We start from the raw sequence: 21186 nt of genomic DNA on the forward strand, positions 1-21186 counted from the left end.
TAGCTCAGTGGATTGAGCACGGGCCTGTGAAGCAAAGGGTCACTGCTTCGATTCCCAATCAGGGCACATGCCTGGGTTGTGGGCCAGGTCCCCAGTGGGGGACACATGAGAGGCAACCACACATTGATGTTTCTCTCCCACTCTTTCTCCTTCCTGTCCCCTCTCTCTAAAAATAAATAAATATTTTTTTAAAAAGTAAAAAAAAAAAAGGCAGACAGTTTCAAAGCATGTGTTTCCAAAGAAACATTAAATGTGAGAGGGGACTAAGAGGCTCACTTATGAGTTGCCAAAGCCACAGCTATGTTTACACACTCTACTAAATATATTATTGCATACCAAATGTTGTAGTAATCAATAATTTCAATAAAAAATAAATATAATATTTGAAAAAAAGAGAGGATTAGCAATAAAAAGGCATGTTTACGCCCCTGCATAATTCTTTCAACTTCCTATTGTAGACTCCTCTTCAGTCTGTACGAGCACCTATCAGTGCCCAGTACTGTTTCATAACAGAAGTCTCTCATTTTTAGGACATAAGACTGATGTTGTCTGGTGTTACCAAGAATATTTTCATTTCATTCACGTTCTATGTTTCTCATTCTAAATTACTACTAATCCTAGAAGTTGAAGCAAGTGTCTTAACTTCCTGATGAATTTTATAGATGGATGGAGAAAGATGGTAAAACAAAACTGAACATCTCAGGTAATTTTAAGATTTAACTTCAGCCTGTATTTCAAGGAATGTCATTTAGGATCTTAAACTTGTTGATGGATACAGATTTACATGTAGTAAATATGCATATTCTTCAGCCATCCTGCCATGTTTCCTTATCCATGAGCCCATGTGACGGAGTTAAAATGTCTGATACTCACTTTACCATGCTTGGTTTCAAATATAGTCTGCCATAGAACACCCCCTCTCCTTGGGAATTTCTAGAAAGTTTTGTGGGTTCCTCTTCTGTGAACAATGAAATACTCTTCTTTCTACCTACCTTGGTATGTGTTTAGGTGAATGGGGAAGCCATTTTGTGTCTGTGAAGGAACAACCTAAAAACAAAAGCTGATGTCTGAGGGTGGGAAAACAGAAGAAAGGAAAGCACAGTAGTCTCTGATGAGGGCTGTGTTGTATTTACCAGCCGGGAACTATTTGCCTTCAGGTTCTTGTTATGTGAAATGTTAAGTCCCTATGATGTAAGCCACCTTAGTCAGACCCTTGCATCCTCTAAGTATCCTGAGTCAGACAGACTGAAATCATGTTTGGCGACTATTCTAAGATGGCAACATAAAATTGTGCACAGGGCCCAGCATGTCTAACTTCCTAGATTCTGAGGTCAGCCCTGCTAACTGGCTTTCGTGTTTGCACCCTGTCTGGTCTAAATCTCTAAAGTGGTAGTGCTTGTTATGTCGTCTAGGGTCCTTTCGTCCCACTACATGATAACCAGGCAAGACTTTAAAATATTAAATTTCAATTTATATACAAAAAACTCTTATTCCAACTTGCATAAATGAAGCAAGGTGTTACTTAATGTTGTATTGGTATTTTCTGTTAGATGTTCAGCAGATTTAGAAATAAAAGTTGCTATGCTGCTTTCATTGTAGCCAGTGATGTTTTAGAAGGAATTTGCTTTATAATATTGAATCCAAGATAAAAGTCAGCCCAATATATTAATTAGGATGAAACCTATTCATTGGAATCACATCAACTTTATATAGTAAAATTCTGATTCTGCCACTTGATTGACACATAGATTTGGGTAAATTATTTTGCTGCATTAATCTAGGTATGTTCATAGTGAACTGCTAGTGCTCTGAGAATATTATTTTGAGAAGTAAATAAGATGCTATATCTAAAATAGTCATTACCAAACACATGCCATATGTCAAATATATGGTACATCAGCTCTTCAGACCTCCCTGAAAATGATGCTGAGGCCAGGAATTCTAGTCATTCTGTTACCCTGATCTTATTTATTCCATACCCATCGACTGCATGTACCCTAGAAATGTGCCTTGCTCTCTTATCATTGATCAGAAGAAGGCCTTCTGGAGAAAGAATTTGAACTCATTCCTTACAGGGTAAAACGTACAGTATCACTGATGCTGCTATAGGAATAAAGAGTTCATGCTGGCCAAAGTGAAATCAGACACCTAGATTGAACACATAACTTGAAATATCAGAGCATGTAGACTGTGTCAGGTCCAGAAATAAGACCTGGAGTCAGAGACATGGTTCGGACTCTGAGACAGTGGAATTTCTGGGATATTCGGTCTCTTACAGCGATAAAAGAAAAAAGTATATGTATCTTGGAAGGTCTGTGATAAAAAGTTTGGATTAAGAACAGCATGTGTGAAAGTAGCATTTTTTAAAAAAATATTTTATTTATTTACTTTTACAGAGAAGGAAGAGAGGGTGAAAGAGAAACATTTGTGTATAAGAAATACATTGATTGGTTGCCTCTCACACACTCCCCAGTAGGGATCTGGCTCACAACCTAGGAATGTGCCCTGACTGGGAATTGAACCAGCAACCTTTCAGTTTGCAGGCTGGCACTCAGTCCACTGAGCCACACCAGCCAGGGCTGAAAGTAGCATATTTGATTTTAACTTTATCTCCTCTTAAGAAATGTTTATGTGATTTTTTAACCTACACTATAGCAATCAACCAGGACTCACATTCTTTTCTTCCTTTGCAGCCCAAGTTTAGTTTTACTGCACTACCCAAAACACTGTTTCCCACACCATTAAAAAAAGGAAAACTTTAATTAACAAATTCATCTTCCTTTGGGAACATATCATTAGATGTATGTGTATACAGTGTAAAAATCTCCTGAACATGCTCTTGGAAGACCTAGTGTTAGCATTTACTGTGTCTCTTACTGTGTGATCTTGACAATACTTATTAATAACCTATGTGGACCTCTGTATCTCCATCTATAAATAATCTGCTTCAGAGAATGGCTATATTAAATGAGAACATTGGTGAAATCACCTAGATATGCAGAACCTGACACAAAATGGTACACAGTAGATGTTCGCTGAATCACACATCATTCTAAAGTTCAGTGTTTGTCTCCTCACCCCATTTTTTCCCAGGCTTCCAGAGAATCAGAGTATTTATCTTGCAAAATATGTTAGTCCTATAGTAACACTACTTCCATTTGTCTTTTCATGTAGCAAGCCATGCTCAGGAGTAGGAAATTTATTTCACTATTTTCCCTTCTATTTTCAACTATAATTTTTCTTTGATTCTCAGCTTTGGCTTGCCCTCCCAATAATCGGTGTATTTTTCGCACTAAAGAAAGTGTGTAGAATGAATACTAATTGGATGGTAAATATACTCTTAGTAACAGTGTTATGGAATTGAACTTATGACAGATTCCGAATACAGATGGCATGAACATTGTGAGATGTCATGGTTTCCTCGGTTGATGTGTGCAGCATAAAGTATGCAGTACAAGAATAAAGCTTGAAAATTAAAATGGAGATTTCTGCTATAAATTTTCTAAATGAAAATACATTTCTGCTAATGTGAAGGATTGCAAAGGAATTCCCATCGCTATGCTAGGATTTGGAGTCTTGGAATTATGCCCGGAAATAATGCATTGGAAGGATTGTGGTGACTATGACCAAAATGAATTATTGCCACATTATTGGCAAATTCGGTGAGAAGCTGGGTTCACTTGAACTTTAAAGGAAGTAGAGGATGGCATTAGTTAAATGGTGTCTATTGAATTTGTTTATTTTTTAAATCATTTCGATATTTAGAAAGTTGTTCCTGTTGCTGATTCTCTTCCTTTCCATCTCCTTTTCTAATTATACACATCTGGGTTCAGTTTCATCTGATTCAGTTTCTGTAAGTCTAACCAATGTTGTAATATGTATGCCTTACATGCAAATTGATGATTAATCCAAATAATATTTGTAATACTCATGATACAAAAAAATGCCCCAAATATATATTACATTATTATCATCAATACATTTAGGGAATATATGTTAGTGATCTTGTACTGTATTTCTGGCATTATATCAGGTGGTTTAGGATTTACAGAATATAACAAAAATAATCTGGTTTCAGTAGAGAAAGTAAGGACTTTCAGATTCACATTTATTTGTTGTCTACCATTTTTATCTTAATATTTAAAGATTTAATTGCTTATTGGTCTATGATGAATAATATTGAAGCATTAAGCATGTACAATATAGTTCAATTATACACACATAGAGTTGTCTTACATTTTGAATCATTTTAACAGTATATTGAATTAGAGAAATAATAGTAACCTGGAGTAGCTAAATGAAGTAAGAAGTTGGCTGCATAAACTTTATAGTGGTTCCTTCAGTATCAACAAAGGAGTGTTTTTAGGGTCATTATATAAACATATCCATATAACATATGGATATAAATACACAATTACATTTTTTCCCTCAAGTGTAAAACTCAGTGCATCCTGTGGACTAAGATGAATTACCAACATTTTCTTTTAATTCTCTTGAATTTGGAATGTTTTACTTATAAAAGAAATAGAAGATATTGGGATGTGAGATTTCTTTTCTAAGCCAAAGATGTTTTCTGGGTAGTAGATGTATTTGGACCTACTGAACTTTCATAAGGAATTACAGTTTCTTTGTCCAAAGGAGGGGACCCAGCAGAAACAAGGGCAGGGTTCCTCCATGTTTCATGAGCCTCAACTTAACTACTCAAAAAAGTTTTCAATTCTGTGTGAAGAACTGTTGGTCTCATAGGGGAACATCATCAAGCGTCAGCCTCATTTCTCCCTCTCAGTCCCTGATTTTTCCCAATCAAGTAAGAGGTTTTACCTTTACCATGTAGGAAATTACTGTTAATAAATGACTCTATATACTCATTAAACCTGTAAAATTTAGTGATTGTTTTAGTTCAAAACAAAGCAGTACTAGTATCTAACCTGTTAACTTTGTATTTTGATTGGTGACTTCTCAATTTCAAATTTTTAAAGAACTAGTTTTCTCTTGAACATTTCTAACAATTTATGATCTGAAAAACATGATATCTTTCAGAGGAAAGACACATTGTTGTCTTATGTTACCTGGCCAACGCTGGCACAGCCATGATCGAAAACATTCACAACAGTTTAGTCATTTTAGTTGGGCTGCTGACTGAGCACATCTGTGTAATGGTAAAGGAATGGCTGGCTGTGTATTGGAAAAAAAATACACATACGGTTTGCATTATGAGAACAGAATGCTAAAAGAAAAAAAAAGGGAAACATGAGAAAACTCTAGATTTATTTCTCTAAAAAGAAACTTTTGATTTCACCTTCACCAACACAGGACATTTTTTTAAATTTAATTTTTATTGTATTTTTTTCCATTACCATTTAGTCTCCTTATAAGACAGGACTTCTTGATAATGGTGCATATATTGTATTTTTTATGATTAAATAATCATTTTCTATGATTTTGTAAGATGAGTTAAGTGGATCCTTTCCAGCACTTAAATGATTATACTTTGCCAGTATTCCTGTAATTTTCTAAAATGCGAGTTTTAATTGAGGCTTCTTGCCATTATTATTCTCAATACCAACACCATAATTGAAAACACAGTATTTGTAAAGTGCTTTTGCTCTGCACTTTGTCAAGAAGGTCACTGGGAAATTTACCTCGCCTCTTTTCTCCGTTTATTCTACTCTTTGCTGTGTCTTCTAAGGTATACTAGGAGAAAGAGCAATAAAGTTTATTTTTTAACACTTTTAAAAATATATTTTGTTGATTATGCTGCTAAAGTTGTCAGTCCACTGAGCCACACCAGCCAGGGCTAACTTTTGGTATTTTAATTATGATGTGTCTTGGTGTGGTCTTCTTTGTGTCCATCCTCTTAGGGCCTGTCTGTGCTACCTGGACTTGCATGTCTATTTCCTTCCCCAAATCAGAGAAGTTTTCTTTCATTATTTTTTCAACTATGTTTTCAATTTCTTGTTCTTTGTCTTCTCCTTCCAGAACCCTTATGATTTGAGCGTTGGTACCTTTGGAGCTGTCCAGAGGCACTGTAGCCTATCCTTCTTTCTTTGGATTCCTTTTTGTTCTTGCTGTTCTTATTGAATTTTTTTCCTTATGTTTCAAATAATTGATTCCCAGCTTCATCCACTCCACAGTTGGTTCTCTGTAATTTTTCTTAATTACGCCTAATGTAACCTTTATTTCTGCTTAGGTATTTTTTATGCTGTTAAACTATACCCACTGAGTTCCTTGAGCATCTTGGTAACCAGTGTTTTGAACTTTGCATCTGATAGAATCCTTATCTCGATTTTGTTCAGTTATTTTTCTGGAGTTGTGTTCTTTTCTTCTGTTTGGGCTGTATTTCTTTGTCTTCTCATTTTGGCAACCTCCCTGTGTTTGTTTCTATGTGTTAGGTAGAGCTGCTTTGACTCCCTGTCTATTGTAGAAAAGCGCACTGGTAATTTGGATGGGGCAGAGTGTTAGGTAATAGGCAGGGTGAGCAACCTGTGTGAATCAGTTTAATGGAGTTCTTGATATGGAATCAGTGCTCTGTGGCTCTGTTGCAAGGGAGGGATCAGAAAGGGGACAGTGCCTTTTCCTGGCATCTGGGGATTTGTCCAGGAGGAAGCTGAACCCCAGCACTTGCCCTGACACCAGACACTTCAGGTTCTCCCTGTATGTCACTGGAGCTCTTCAAGTGGCTGCCCTGGTGTTGGAACCCTGATGTGATCTCATGATGAAGTTTCCAATCACCAGCTGCCCATAGTTGCAGCCTTCTGAATCATCTGAATGGTTTCCACAGAGGAATTTTCAACCTTAATGAAGAATTTGATGCAAGTTGCTTTACTCACTCAATCATTTTGAATGTGATAGCCACACAGTACACCTGCTCACTCAACAGCATCTACCACCCCCAGCGACTAGTACAATGAAGTCGTCTTTGTTCATGCATGTGCATTCCAGTCTACTCTCATTGGCTGCCAGGTTACATCAGTGTTGGGCTGAAACCATTCTTGTTATGCTAATATTGGGGTTTTCCCAGACAGACTTTGTATGTTTAGAAATGTTAACACTAATAAATTAAAATTATCATTGCATCTTAAAATTATTTTACACTAAAGTTATTTTATTTTTTTTTGCTACTTCTAACCCTTTTAAAAATTTTTGCTAAGAATATTTTTACATTGTTAGATCTGTGCTTTTATAGGAACTAGTAGTAGGTACATAGGTTGGTAGGTTTGACTCAATAACTCTACCTTTTAAGACTTTGAAACCCAAATTAGAACTGATCAAAGATATAAATGGTCATCACAAATCCCAGAGTACTGGGAGCTTTAAGGCTTAGTTTTGCTTAGCAAAGGCTAAATAATAACAATTTTTAAAAAGATTTTATGTATTTATTTTTAGAGAGAAGGGAAGGGAGAGAGAAAGAGAAGGTATTTTGTGAGAAAGAGAAGGTATCTCTTACACAGTGAAGGGAAAAACTTCACTGTGTAAGAGACACATTGATCAGTTGCCTCTCACACACCCCCTACTAGGGATCTGGCCCACAACCCAGACATGTGACCTGCCTGGGAATTGAACCCACAGCCTTTCAGTTCATGGGCTGGAACTCAATCCATTGCACCACACCAACCAGGTCAATAACAACTATTGACATATTCCAAGACACAGAACAAGGACTATATATGATTTGGATTATTGTTTTTTTTTTCTCTGTGAATTGCATGCTGAAAGGAAAAAATATCACTTTAATTGCAATCCGGTGTCTCCATTTGTTTCTTAGTCCAGAGGAAAAAAGGAAATTACTTCACTAGTGGAATGGAGGTATAAACAAAAACTTTTGTGGCCAGAAGCTTTCCTTGAAGAAAGGGTTTGTTGAGCCAAAGACAAGACAGTAAAGCACCAGGTCTTGGGTCATGTAGTCTAAACCACTAGTAACCAAGCTGGATTGAGTAGGCAATATGTCTACTGTTCTGGAGTTGATGCGCTGTTTTGTACATTTTGCTTTGGGAAGGAAAGATATAAATTGTTTTGAAATAATTGACATTGGCTACAGATAAGCAGGTGAAAAAAGGTGAAGCGAGGGCAGTTCCAGGATAGGTGGATAGTCTATAAAGAAGAAATACTTACTACTTTTGATTGGTTTGCAGGCAACAGTCCTGAAAGTTCATACATGAGCAGGATGTGGTGGCATCTGGTCCTCCTTATGGAATTTGATTAAAAGCTCCAACATACATTGTTAGTGAGCAGTTTATTGTTGGTTGACCCCACAGCTATTAACTGGTAAGGACTCTTATCTCTTCCTCTCACTCGCTGGATTGCTATAAGTTAATTTAGGACATCTCATCAATTTTCTCTTGTCAGAGGCCAGAAATATGAAAAGAGATGGGTCAGGGCTTCCAGATTTTCAGTAGAAAAAGATCTTGATGAGGAACGTGAGGGATGCTCATTGTAGGGGCACATGCCTGAGTGCCCTTGCATCTTTCTCTTTCTGCTCTGTAGCTGCAGCTGCCCCAGGACTTTAGCTCCCCAGCCCAGACTTACTCCTTCTGGTAGGTCATGGTCAAAAATGTCTAACTGAAATTGGGCAAGAGGGTTTACTGGTGAAAAGATGGGGAAGTCCAAAACTTAACATATTTCATAGTACTAACGTATAGAGGTAATCAGTTATTTTAGTCACTGCTATTTGTGTTGAAATGCACACTAAGCATAAAGATACTAAAGTGTATCTTTTCCTTTTGCCTCTTATTTTTAGAAGATCTTCAAGAAAGCCTTCTTAGGTATAAATGTCCTGGTATGAAAAACATGATGTGTGAGAGTGTAATTATGTGTATGTTTTCTCCTTTGGTTATTAAATTACAAATAAGTTTCATGCTATGATAATTTAAAAGTAATTCTAAAACAGTAAATTATAACTGAATATTCACGTTAATTATAATAAGGATATGATAAGGAGAGGAAACAATATTTTAATGTAGATTTCTAAGGCTGGACCAATTTCAAAGGGAAGTCTTATTTTACTACATGGAACACAATTTATCAAGATACTTTTTTTCCTTTTTTTTTCTTTTTTTTAGTTGCCTGGAGAAACCTCAACTGTTATTGATGACTCTGTACTGTTCTACAGTTGAGTAGTTAATGTGGCCGGAGCAAACACACACCAATCCTATGACCTTGTCAATTGGTCTCATTTTAGGTTTAGATTGCAGTCCTCCTTACCTCACTGAAATTACCCAGAAGTTCACCTGCCTCGTCTCTTCAGTTTGCTCCTTTGATTTAGAAGATTATTTTCTGTCTCCCTTTCCTCTCCCCTCTCTTCACATGCTCTCATCTTCTTTTCTCTAATCCTTCCATCCCTTCGTATTCCTCACACAGAGCTAATGACCTACTTCTTACTTACTGATACAAATACATGCAGTTAGAAGAGAAATTCCATATTTTCTCAGCACTAAATCTACTGTATTCACCAGTTTTAAAAGGTCCGATGCCTCAGCCTTCCCTTCTGTTGTGATGATTGAGCTCCGTCTCTTTGTATCGAAGGGCAGCCACTTCACTTGTGCCTTTGACCGTATCTCTTTATGCCTGTTCAAGGAATTTGTTCCTGCATTTATCCTCTGTCTATTCTGTATCATCAATTTTCTCCTGTTAAAGTAATTTTCCGTCTCCATAAACACATGTACAGCAGTGCCCAACAAAAAGTCTATTTCTTGAGTCTGTGTCACCCTTTAGTTTTGCCTTATTTCTTGTTTTCACTTGTAGAAAAATTCCTCAAGTTTCTTTAGTTCTTGTCTCTTCTTCCTCACATATTATTCCTTCATGAACCAACAGCAGTCAGTCTGTTCCATCCCCTTCACCCCAAAAGTGCAATGCAAGAGTCACCAATAATCTTCCTGTTTTGAAACTCATACCATTTCTCAAGCTTGCCCTTTGTGGACAAGTCAGTATTCATTCAACTTCTTTTAATGAAAACATTCTTCATTTGGATGCAGATGTTCACACTTTCTTGGTTTTCATTTGACTTCAAAGGCTGCTCCTTAACCAGCTCCTACCTTGATCTTCTTATTCTGACTAATCTGTAAAGTTTGGTGTGCCCTTGGTCTCAATCATTATTTTTCTACTTACACCTACCTTCTAGCTGACCTCATCAACTATGCACTGGTTACTGCACAAATTATCTTCCTATTCATATTCTACCTGACAGTTCATATTGCCTCTCCCCAACATTCACTCAATATCTCTTCTTCAATGTCTATTAAGTATTTCAGAACTAACCTATTTAAAACAGAAGTCTTGACTTAGACTTTCAAACTTAGTTTTCCCCAAGTGCCTCCTTTTCAATAAATGACACTTTACTCATTTAAAAAGAAAGGAGAAAATATATGTCCTTGACTTCTCTCTCAATATCCATCCATCAATTCAACTGGTCAGCTCTGCCTTTGAAACGTAAATCAAATAATAATGCACGGGGTCTGAGAACATTTCAGACTGGAGCAAAGTAACCAAAACTTCAAGAACTTTGTGGCAAAAGTTAAAAGAGGTATCTACAGCTCTAATGAAAATTAAGAGATGCAGTGAAGATGAGGTAATAATTCTCAGGAACTAGGATGAACTGGGATTGAACTAGAACAAAGCATAAGTATGGGTATGCAGAAGCTGTTCTGTTTCTCTGAGATAAGACGGAAGGAGAAGAGAATAGGCAAAGAGATTAATGACTGGGGGTTTGTATTTCAGTCTTAAAGGGCTAGTGCAGGTAGGAAAAAGTGAAGAATATTAAAGGGCGGGCATCAATCATCTCAGTGAAGTAGGAGGCAAGATTGTCTCCTAGGATATGGCTTGACAAGAGTAGAAAATATTTGAAACAGCTGCTACGAGGTATCAAAGGACAAGGAATCAAAGGCACACTATGTCTAGAAGCTTTAGCTGTATGGAAAGTATGATTTTTTCCTCTCTCAAATAAGTTTCTGCTTTCTCCTGTACTGAGGGGCAGGGGCTCTGACATTACCCCATAAACGCACTGCAAGACTCCACATACCTGGGTGACTAAATAGAGAAGAATGGCAAGAGTGTACCAAACTTGTTCAAGATTTGTGATTGGCACCTGATTCAAGACAGGTGCAAAGTACTGAAATAACCATTTTCCTTTATGCCATCCCTTACCCTTTCGCCCTCTTCATTAGTCAGTTGTTTAATGTACATATTTTTGTTTGTATTTGTTCTTTTATTTAGTAGTATTATTTTGTAAGTGTTGCTTAATTTATGAATTATCTTGTTTACCTTATTTGTTGCCGTTAGCATTGTGTCTCAGATTTATTCATGTTGTTATATGTACATTTAGTCATTATTTAAAATAGATTGTTCTACATAATATTCTATGATATATTTGTATCTATCTGTGTCTATATCTATATATTTATATCTACATCTGTGTCACATTTTGCTTCTCCCTTCTACTGGTGGTAGACAACCAGATTGCCTCCACCCCCTTACCTTCACACGCAGTAAAAAGATTCCTCACATACATCCTTTTGCGGATCTATGAGAATTCATTTGAGATAGATATTCAGTAATGCAGGTTATGAGTTATAGGGTGTATGAACATTCAGTCTGCTTATCGCCGTGGTTTGTTTTTCAAATGAACAAATTAAAATGAAAAGGATAACAGATTAAATGGACAGTTTATGTGTTTAATCTTTGAACATGTAATTTATCTATAAATCATACCCGTCTTGCAATTTAGTCTACTTATGTTGCTTTTACAATTATAGTCATTATATTTTCTTATGAATATTTTCTCTTTGGTTCACTTACTAATGACTTCTTGTTCTTTTTTCATTTACAAATGTCTTCTTCCTGTTGGTGTAAGAAATGCCCAAACCTATAGAGAATTTTTGTAATAGTTCATTTGAGCCCAACTGATGACACATGAAGGGAGGCAAGATCCTAAATGCCCTAGAGAAGAACAGCTTTGCAGCTTCTTGTAGGCATTTGAAGTTACAGAAAGAACTAAACTAGGAGGGGTTTGGATTACAGGATAGTTCACAAGATTATATGCTCAAATTTATTTCGAAAGTGTGTCAACCTAGAAGCGCAGATACAATGGACAGGGCTTACTTATGGCAAAGATAAGCCTTTTACTAGAGAAGTTATATGCCTGGGGCATGACTGCCCACCATGACCTGCTCAGGAATATATGGTCAGATCACCCTGCGAGGTGACTTTCCATAGAACTCCTTTTATCCACATTTCTTTGTCCCTAGGTATATGCTATCTACATTTTCTTCTATTCTTAGAATTTTGTGTCTGTGAAAAGTTTACCCTAGAGAAAGAATATTGCTCTGTTCCTTACGTGTTAAATTTTTTCTTCAGTTTTGGTTTCGAAACTGTCACAGAGGTTTCTTGATATCAGTGGAACTTTTGCCTGAAAATATTCATAGCTTTATCAAATTGTTCACTAACTTGTTTCAATAGATTTATTTCAACAGATGAAATATTTCTTATACCAGAGAATGATCATGACTATTATTGGCTTGTTTATGTGGTCTTTGATGAAAAGAAGAATTGTTTTTATTTGCATAATTTATAAGAATCCTGTGCAATATGTGTAATAATGTAAGATCATATTTTTGTTAATTGGATTACTGAACAATCTTAGAGCATTTCTTAACTCCAAAAATATCTTCAAATTAATGTAATATTTGTAATTACATATTTTAACACATTTTGACAGCTAAGATATGTGCTGGTATTACCATACATTGTATATTGTTTTAGAATACTTAATTTGTCCATTCTCATTGTAATTCAACAGATATTTTCTGTAGGTATCAACTAGATGCTAAAGCTATAGAGGTCAAAATTATTATTGATTTAAGAGAGAGACAGAAGGTGGGGACAGAGAGAGCAAGAGAGAAACAGAAATATCAATGTGTTTTTTCACTTATTTATGCATTCAATGGTTAATTCTTTTATGTGCCCTGACAGGGATAGAACCCACAACTTTGGTTTATTGGAATGATGCTCTAACCAACTGAACTACTTGGCCAGGGCAAGATAACAAAAATTTTAAACCCTATTAAATTACGTTTCTAGGGTATAGGACATTCTGTTTGCAATTCATTTGATGATGACATGAAAACATTTATGAGTGCAAGAAAATAAGCTCCATTTAAGTAGATACATGAATGGAAAATTTGCAAATTATTTCAGTGAAGTAGGTGGGGGTTAGTTGCCATAAATCTTTCTGAATTCGACCAAATGGAGTGTCATATACAATAAAAAATCAAATCTGGATGTAGGTAAGGAGAGACTTTATATGGAAAGATTACTGCACTAAGGGGAAGGTGTGATTGCAATAGAGAGAATGGTTTGCTTACCGTCTCAAAAGCTAGCAAGGGCTTCCCTTTTATAAGGAGGAGTAAATAAGGCTACACAAAATAGGATGTAGGAAGGTGGATTATTAAGGTGGTGTGATTAGGGACTACTGCGAAAACCTTTTGTCCTGACGTCAGCCTATTCTTCAGAAAGGCTCTGAAGGAAGGGTTGAGTCCTAAACTGAGGGTCGGTCAAAGTTCAGAAGCCTAGAGGAAAGAGAGAAGTTGAGCTGAAGTTTGCTAAAGTAAAGGTAGCAGCAGGTATTTTATCCAGATTGGTCACTGACACAGTTTAGCTAATTCTTTATGAAGCAAATAATGGGAATTTGAAGGGCCTTTGTCTTGCCTCTCACAAGTAAACAAGGAGAGTGCCCTGAATCTTATCTAAGTCAAATGGGGAAGGGTGGTTCTTTGCAGTAAGCCATTTCCAGAACACAAAAGGGTGGGGGAATTTCCTTAACCTTTGTTATTTTCCAGGATCACAGAGCTCAATATTTTCAGGATGGAAGTAAAGATAAAGAGATTTCCCAGGAGAAATATTTTGGCAGCTATAAGTGAAAGACTGGTAGAAATGCACAGGAAGACCGCCCCAGAATTAAAAAATACCATGGTCCCACTACAGTTAAAAATAGGGCATGCATGATTGTAGTGGCAGAAACGGAACTCATTCTTAGCTGTGGTTAAGCAGTATTGTGTGTGGGCTAGCGGAGCGGCAATGTCCAGCACTGCCCCTAACAGCAAAGAAAGTGTGATATCCCAGTGTAAATATTTGGGAAGCTTTATTTTTGAAGATTAGATTTCCTGCCAGGCAGTTCCCTTCCAGTGAAGCCATTCGCATTGTGAGATGCTCTGGGTATCAAGGGAAAATATACGGGAAGTTTCTGCTGAGGACTCCTTTAAAAGCTGGTGAAAGGAATAATCTCTCCTCTCTCTCCCTCTCTTTCTTTCTGTCTCTCTCCCTGACTTGATGAAATAAAACTCTGTCAAAATAAAAGTTTATAAAATGATTAAAATGGTAAATCTATGCACATTTATAATCACTGATTGTTAAAATTAAATGCAAGAAAAAGAATTGGGCTTACTGTACAAAATACCAATCTAAAAACAGTGGACATTAAAGCAAGAAGTTTAAATTAAAAACAAAAATTGGTTTCAAGTAAAGTACCCTAATAAAAGGCAGAAAATAAACTGAAATAAAAATTTTCATATTGTTGTTTGTTGTGTAGATCAACTGAATTTTCAAACAATGAACACTTTACAAATTTTAGTCTTAAACTCCATGAAGTCTTGAGTCTTAGAGTCTTAACAGCTTTAATTGAGCAGTCAAGTTCTTTTATTCTAGTCTCCCCAAGGAACTCAGATGCTTTTCCAGATATTGTTACCCACAAGTTAGCACTCTTACAGTATGAGTATCAAAGTGCTTGGTGAAATCACCAAAACAGTAGGTCTAAAGAGATGCAGTTCTTACACATAAAATCAAAATTAAAAGCAGAGAAATTATACTGTTATTTTAAAAAATGGAGAAAGTATGAGTAGGACTTTTACAAAGAACTTCAAAAGGAAACAACCTAGGTTACGTGTGTGTGTGTGTGTGTGTGTGTGTATGGTTGGCCAAAAAGTTTCTTGTTGTATTTTTTATTGTTAGATGGCTCTAGTAGTGCTTAATTGTCTTTAACTTCATTCAAAACAATTTTGTTAGATTGTATTGTGACAGCTATCATATCAGCATACATTAAAAAAGAAAAAGAAAAAACATCAAAATTGGGAAATTTTTGTGTAGCCATTTTAATATTGAACGTGGAAGAAAAGATACATTTTCAGCATGTTATGCTTTATTATTTCAAGAAAGGAAAAATGCAAATAAAAATTAAAATAAAAAAGATTTGTACAGTGTATAGAGAAGATGCTGTGACTGATCAAATGTGTCAAAAGTGGTTTATGGTGTTTAGTGCTGGAGATTTCTCGCTTGACAATATTCCATGGTCAGGTAGACCAGTTGAAGTTGATAGTTATCAACTTGAGACATTAATTAATTGAGAACAATCAACATTATACCGCATGAAAGGTAGCTGGCATATTCAAAGTAACCAAGTCAATAAAGTTATTAGTGAAAATGAATAAATGTGTCTTATTTTATGAGCTTTTTAGCCAACCCAATATAGTTAGCACACTGAATACATAGAGAACAGAATACATAGAGACCTATGTATTCTATTGTAACTAATGTTTATTTCAATATACACAGTTTTGTCTTTAAAATTTTTTGTTAGCATAATTAATTTATTTTTTGATTATCTCATTTTAGAGAAAGGTAGCTGACCTCCCACTGAGGATACAAGATAATGAAGAAAACTTAGGGAGAGAATAGTTAATTGATCACTGAATAAACTTTTAATTAAAAAATATCTCAGTATCTTAATTATTGGGACAGACTGTTAGAAGCTTTTCAAAGTTTAGTGCAGAATTTTATGGGCACTTCTGAAAGTACTGTGTTGGATTCTCATCAAACCCATGCAAAGAGATTGCCCAGACAGATTGAAAATCCAGTACATCTCCTTTTCTGGAGCTTTCACTCTTTGGTCTTAAGGAAGCAAAAAGGACTTCGTTTGGGGTGCTGAGTGGTGGCGCCACCTCCAGGTGACATATGGGAACAAGGGGTATTTCTGCAGTACCCAATCTCTGCACTGAATCTTGTGATATCCCAACATCGCCGGAATCATTGCCCACATATTTTTTTGTGCAACACTTAGAGGTTTACAGCTGTGGAATTGACTTTTGAATATACTTCATCATTACAGCAGAAAAATTGTCAAATATTGTGGCTTTCATTGTTAGAAAGATAGGTTGTATATGTCCATTTTCTTTTTGATTCATTCTAGCCTTAATTTTGACTGGACTCTTGGCACTGGAGGAAACTCAGAGTTTTAATTTTGCTTCATGTACCTGGTGTTGCTGGATCTTGTATATCGTTTTTCGCACATCCGAGGCATTCCGAAGTGTTGGTGACAATATGGACGGCCCAAAGTGCCCCCCTCGGACCTCCCCTCACTCCCAGTCCGGGGTGTTGCAGTGTGGGACACAGGTGTTTCCCTGAAGGCTGTTAGCCATGTGGCTGGGAGCTCACACCCATAATCACTCTGCACCACATGTGCTCCACCTGCTCTTTTGCTTGCAATCTTCTTTCCTCCTCTCACTTTTAGCCTTTATCCATCTGGGAAATAACTATTCCTATCCACTCTGATGCTTTCCACTAAACAAAGTCCCAAACCCTTCCCCCTCCCTCTCACAGATGAAAACAAGGATCATGTCATACTTATTTTTACTTGTTCACTCCTCTAATGCTTGCCACAATGCGATCTCAAGGTGCATCTGTTGAAAGATCAGCAAGAAGAAAAAAGAATTTTAAAAAACGAGGGTAGTATAAGCAGCCTTTGGGACATCTTTAAACCTACCAACATCCAAATCATAAGGGTGCAGAAGGAGAAGAGGAAGAGCAAGAAATTGAAAACTTATTTGAAAAAATAATGAAAAAACCCTCCCTAATTTGGTGAAGGAAATAGACATACAAGTCCAGGAAGCACAGACAATCCCAAACAAGTTAGAGCCAAAGAGGACCACACCAAGACACATCATAATTAAAATGCCAAAGGTTAAAGATAAGGCGAGAGTCTTAAAAGCAAAAGGAGAAGAGCAGAGTCACCTACAAAGGCATTCCCATAAGACTGTCAGCTGATTTCTCAAAAGAAACTTTGCAGGCCAGAAGGGACTGGCAAGAGGTATTCAAAGCATGAAAAGCAAGGACCTAGATTACTGTATCCAGCAAAACTATCATTTAGAATGGAAGGGCAGATAAAATGCTTCCCAGACAAGATAAAACTAAAGTTCATCATCATCAAGCCACTATTATATGACATGCTAAAGGGAATTATGTAGAAGAGAGAAGACCAAAACTATGAATATTAAAATGTCAATATATTCATAACTATCAACAATTGAATCTAAAAAACAAACTAAGCAAACAAGCAGAACAGGAACAAAATCACAGATTTGGAGGGTTATCAGTTGGGAGCGGGGAGAGAGGAGAATAGGGGGAAAAGGTGCAGGGATTAAGAAGCATAAATGGTAGATACAAAATAGACAGGAGAATGTTAAGAACGGTGTAAGAAATAAAAAAGCCAAAGACCTTATACGCATGACCAATGGACATGAACTAAGGGAGGGGGATTGTTGGAGGGGATGTGCCCTGACTGGGTGGAAAGGGACAAAGGGGCTAAACTGGGACAACTCTAGTAGCATAATCAGTAAAATATCTTTTAAAAAAGGAAAATCAAATAATTTTTGAGTGTCATATCTGAGCTATGCGTCAATATCAGAAAACAAAAGAAGGCAAATATGATAAACAATTATATTCCACATCAGGAAATTTCAGAAAATAGTAATGTTGCTATTTCTTGGCAAATTATAAATGTATATTTAGTGCATATTATGTGACTTCCCCTCCAGGTAATGTGAAATTTCTCAGTTTTTATACTGGTTAGTTTTCATTGGTTATTCTTAGATAGCATTTATCTATAAAAGCAAAGACTATGGCAAATTATAGTTATAAATATAATGGAGAAAAATATTATATGGTACCTTATAGTTGGGAGATTTACACACAGAACCTTTACAGCAGACACTGACTATATCGAGAGGAGTGTTAAAAGTGAGCTAAGTAGGATTTCGGAGGCTTTGAAGTTCCAATAATGAGACACTGCTTTAGAGTATTTAGCAACCTGGAGGAGTTAAAGTGGGATCTAAAAACATTTGGCACTCTTTCACAATTACCTTCCTGAATTACATATTCAGAAATGTACACAAAATATTTGAGAGTAAAAATTGCATCTTCTGTACATTTATAGGTGAAGCAACTTATTTATTTCTCACTTCACTTTGTTTACTTTCCTAGAACTAAACCTAATTATTAGACTTCATTATTTTACCCATATTTCTTATCTCTTGGTGAACAATAAGATTATTAAATGATTTATGACTTATATGTAAACTATGTCTTAACCAGTTTTTAGATTTTTAAAAACTGTAACCTTGAAAGAATTCCAGGAAAATTTGATTTTTAAATGCACTTATAAGGATAAAGATGAAATTGAAAACTAGCTGTTGTATAGGTTTGACTAGTCATACCATATATAGTTTCTTCAGTCATAACAATATGGCTTAATTTTTTATTCTAATTTTATGTATTTTTTTTTAGAGGGAAGGGAAGGGAAGGAACAGGAGAGAGAGACATACATCACTGTATGAGAGATGCATCAATTGCCTCTTGTTTCTTCTTTCATCACCCCAGCTAGGGACCTGGCCTGCATCTCAGGCTTGTGCCCTGACTGGGAAAGCTTCCTTTCAGTTCACAGGCCGGCACTCAAACCAGTAAGCCACACCGGCCAGGGCACTTTTTTTTTTTAAGTAAGAGCTTGGGTAGCAGGTTGCAAAGCAGGAAACTGTCATTCCCTAAAAAGTCACACTACAGTTATGAAATACTCTATAAATATCAGTGGATTTCCTTTAGTGAATCAGTTTTCCATCCTAAGTGTGCTGGATTTATTTAAAGAAATGATTGTTGACTCCAAACTTTAAAAAGAAAATTAGGCCCTCAAAAGATTAAATTTATAGAGTAGTTAATACCGATTGGCCTCACAGTGTTTTGTCAGTGTGGTTATTGATTTTCAGTGAAATTTGGAATTAAAGTAATTCATGTAATGGCATGTACCTTTAATGTTTATAATGCACTTTACATTTTTATTCAGAGATTTAAAATTCTAATTGGCTTTAAATTTAAAATGATAATGTTTCAATAAGTTATGAATTATAAATTTTTAATTGATCACATGTATTCATCTTTAATATAACTAGACTTACATATCAAGCTAATTTATAAGTTTCCTAATGATATTTATAATGCAAATATTTAATGCAGAATCTTGCCTCTGGATTATTTAGAAAGATAAAACTAAAAAACATATCATGGTGTTTAATAAAGAAACTCAAAATGAGCCTTAAAAAATCACTCTTACTTTCTCCCCATATGTAATGAGATGATCTGTTCAATTATTTATTTATTTTTAAGTTTCTATTTTTTAAAGCTGTTGCTCCTCTGTCTTCTAGTTTGAAACATTTCAGATGTAAAAACTTGTGCCGTTCCAGTTTTTCCCACTATACATGATGTGTCTTTTTTTCTGGCTGCTTTTAATACTTTCTCTTTGTCCCTGGATTTAAGAAATTTGGTTTTTATATGTTATGTGTGTGATTTTTTTATTTCTTGTATTTGGGGTTTGTTAAGCCTCTTGAATCCCTGGGTTTATATTTTTGGAGAATTCTCAGCCTTTATTTCTTCAAATATTTTATGTTCCTCTTCTCTCTCTCGTCTCCTACAGGGACTATTTAACAACTTGTAGTTTTTCCACAATTCAGTGACCCTTTTTCTTCTTTTTTCCCTTCCTTCTTCCCCTTTCCCCATTCCTGCTTCTCCTTTCCTCTTCCTCTCTTCCCTTTCTTTCTTCCTCTGTTTTGTCTGTTACATTTTAGATGGTTGCTATGCCTGTATCTTCAATTTCACTACTCTTTTTTTTAAATATCTTATCTGCCATTAGTCCCATCTAGTGTACTTTTTATGTCATACATTGTGTTTTGCATTTCTAGAAGATGGATTTGTTTGTTTTTATCTCCTCTGTTTCTCAGTAACTGCTTAATCTATGCCCTAGCTTCTTGAGCACATGGAATGTGTGAGTGTCCTTGGATATCACTATTATCATGTATATTATTTTTCTGGATCACTTTTCATTGCTTTCTCTCCCCACTGTAGGTTATATTTTTTATACTTTCTATGGCTGATTTATTTTCTGTTGGCTGCCAGATATTGTGAATTTTACCATGCTGAGTACTGAATATTTTTATGTCTCTTAAAATGTTTTTGAACAGAGTTTTGGATATGGTGAAGTTAGTTGGAAAAGGTTTAATTTGTGGGGGAGTCTAATTTTTAAGATTTGCTTGCTAAGTGGGACCAAAGCATCATGTATTTTAGTTTTTCTTTTTTCCACTTATAAGGTAAGAAAATTATTAAAAATCTTATTGATGTCCTATGGATTATGAAGTTTCCCTCCCTTTCTGCTGGCTCTTGTGTGAGCTGTAAGACTTGTCTCTATAAACTCTGTGAGAGACTCCTTCCTCAGTTTTGGTGTGCTTACTACATTTTTTCTCCTTAAATTTTCAACTATAATTAGTAATAGATATGTAATAGAAAAAATACAAGGATACTTAGGAACTTCAGAGGAATTTCATTTGAGTTACCGTTCTTATCTACTGCGTCACTCATAATATTAACTACTTATGTCTATTCTTACCCTGTGTCCTTTGGGAGATTTTAGAATATTGTTTGTAAACATTTTTTTTTAAATGTAAAAGACTGTGATTAAAATGCATTTGCACAAAATGTTGATCAACATTCCTTCCTTTATGATTTTTAATATTTTGTTATTTTCATAGGCTGTAAAGTGTGATTGAATCGAACACCTCTTTGGCTGATCCTCATCATGAACCGTGCTTTTAGCAGGAAGAAAGGTGAGTGTGCCCGCTGAACGGCTCTGGGGTCAGTTCAATATTACTGTGAAAGGCAAGCAGAGATGTTTGTTAAGCAATCAGTTTTTCCTATTACCAAACCATGTGGCTCAAGAATGGATTTAGTATAGAGCATGCAAATTTACAAACATTACCAGTTAACCATTTTTGGTCATCACCGTAATGAAAATGGAGTTATTTAATATACTTTGTTCAGAATACACTT

The 21186-nt window shown here is 35.8% G+C and overlaps 1 protein-coding gene across 4 annotated transcripts in view; it reads left to right on the forward strand.

Annotated features, from left to right (window-relative positions):
* Positions 1 to 21186, forward strand: part of GULP1 (GULP PTB domain containing engulfment adaptor 1) — a 217486-nt gene that overhangs the window by 103916 nt on the left and 92384 nt on the right. For all 4 annotated transcript variants that reach the window (XM_053665219.1, XM_037162974.2, XM_037162978.2 and 1 more), the window contains exon 3: positions 20889 to 20963. In XM_053665219.1, coding sequence (XP_053521194.1) covers positions 20936 to 20963 — 28 coding nt within the window. In that variant the 5' untranslated portion in view covers positions 20889 to 20935. The remainder of the gene's footprint in view (positions 1 to 20888; positions 20964 to 21186) is intronic.

This window comes from Artibeus jamaicensis, unplaced genomic scaffold (genome assembly GCF_021234435.1).
Source record: "Artibeus jamaicensis isolate MK-2021 breed Jamaican fruit bat unplaced genomic scaffold, CSHL_Jam_final contig_391, whole genome shotgun sequence".
Taxonomy (NCBI): domain Eukaryota; kingdom Metazoa; phylum Chordata; class Mammalia; order Chiroptera; family Phyllostomidae; genus Artibeus; species Artibeus jamaicensis.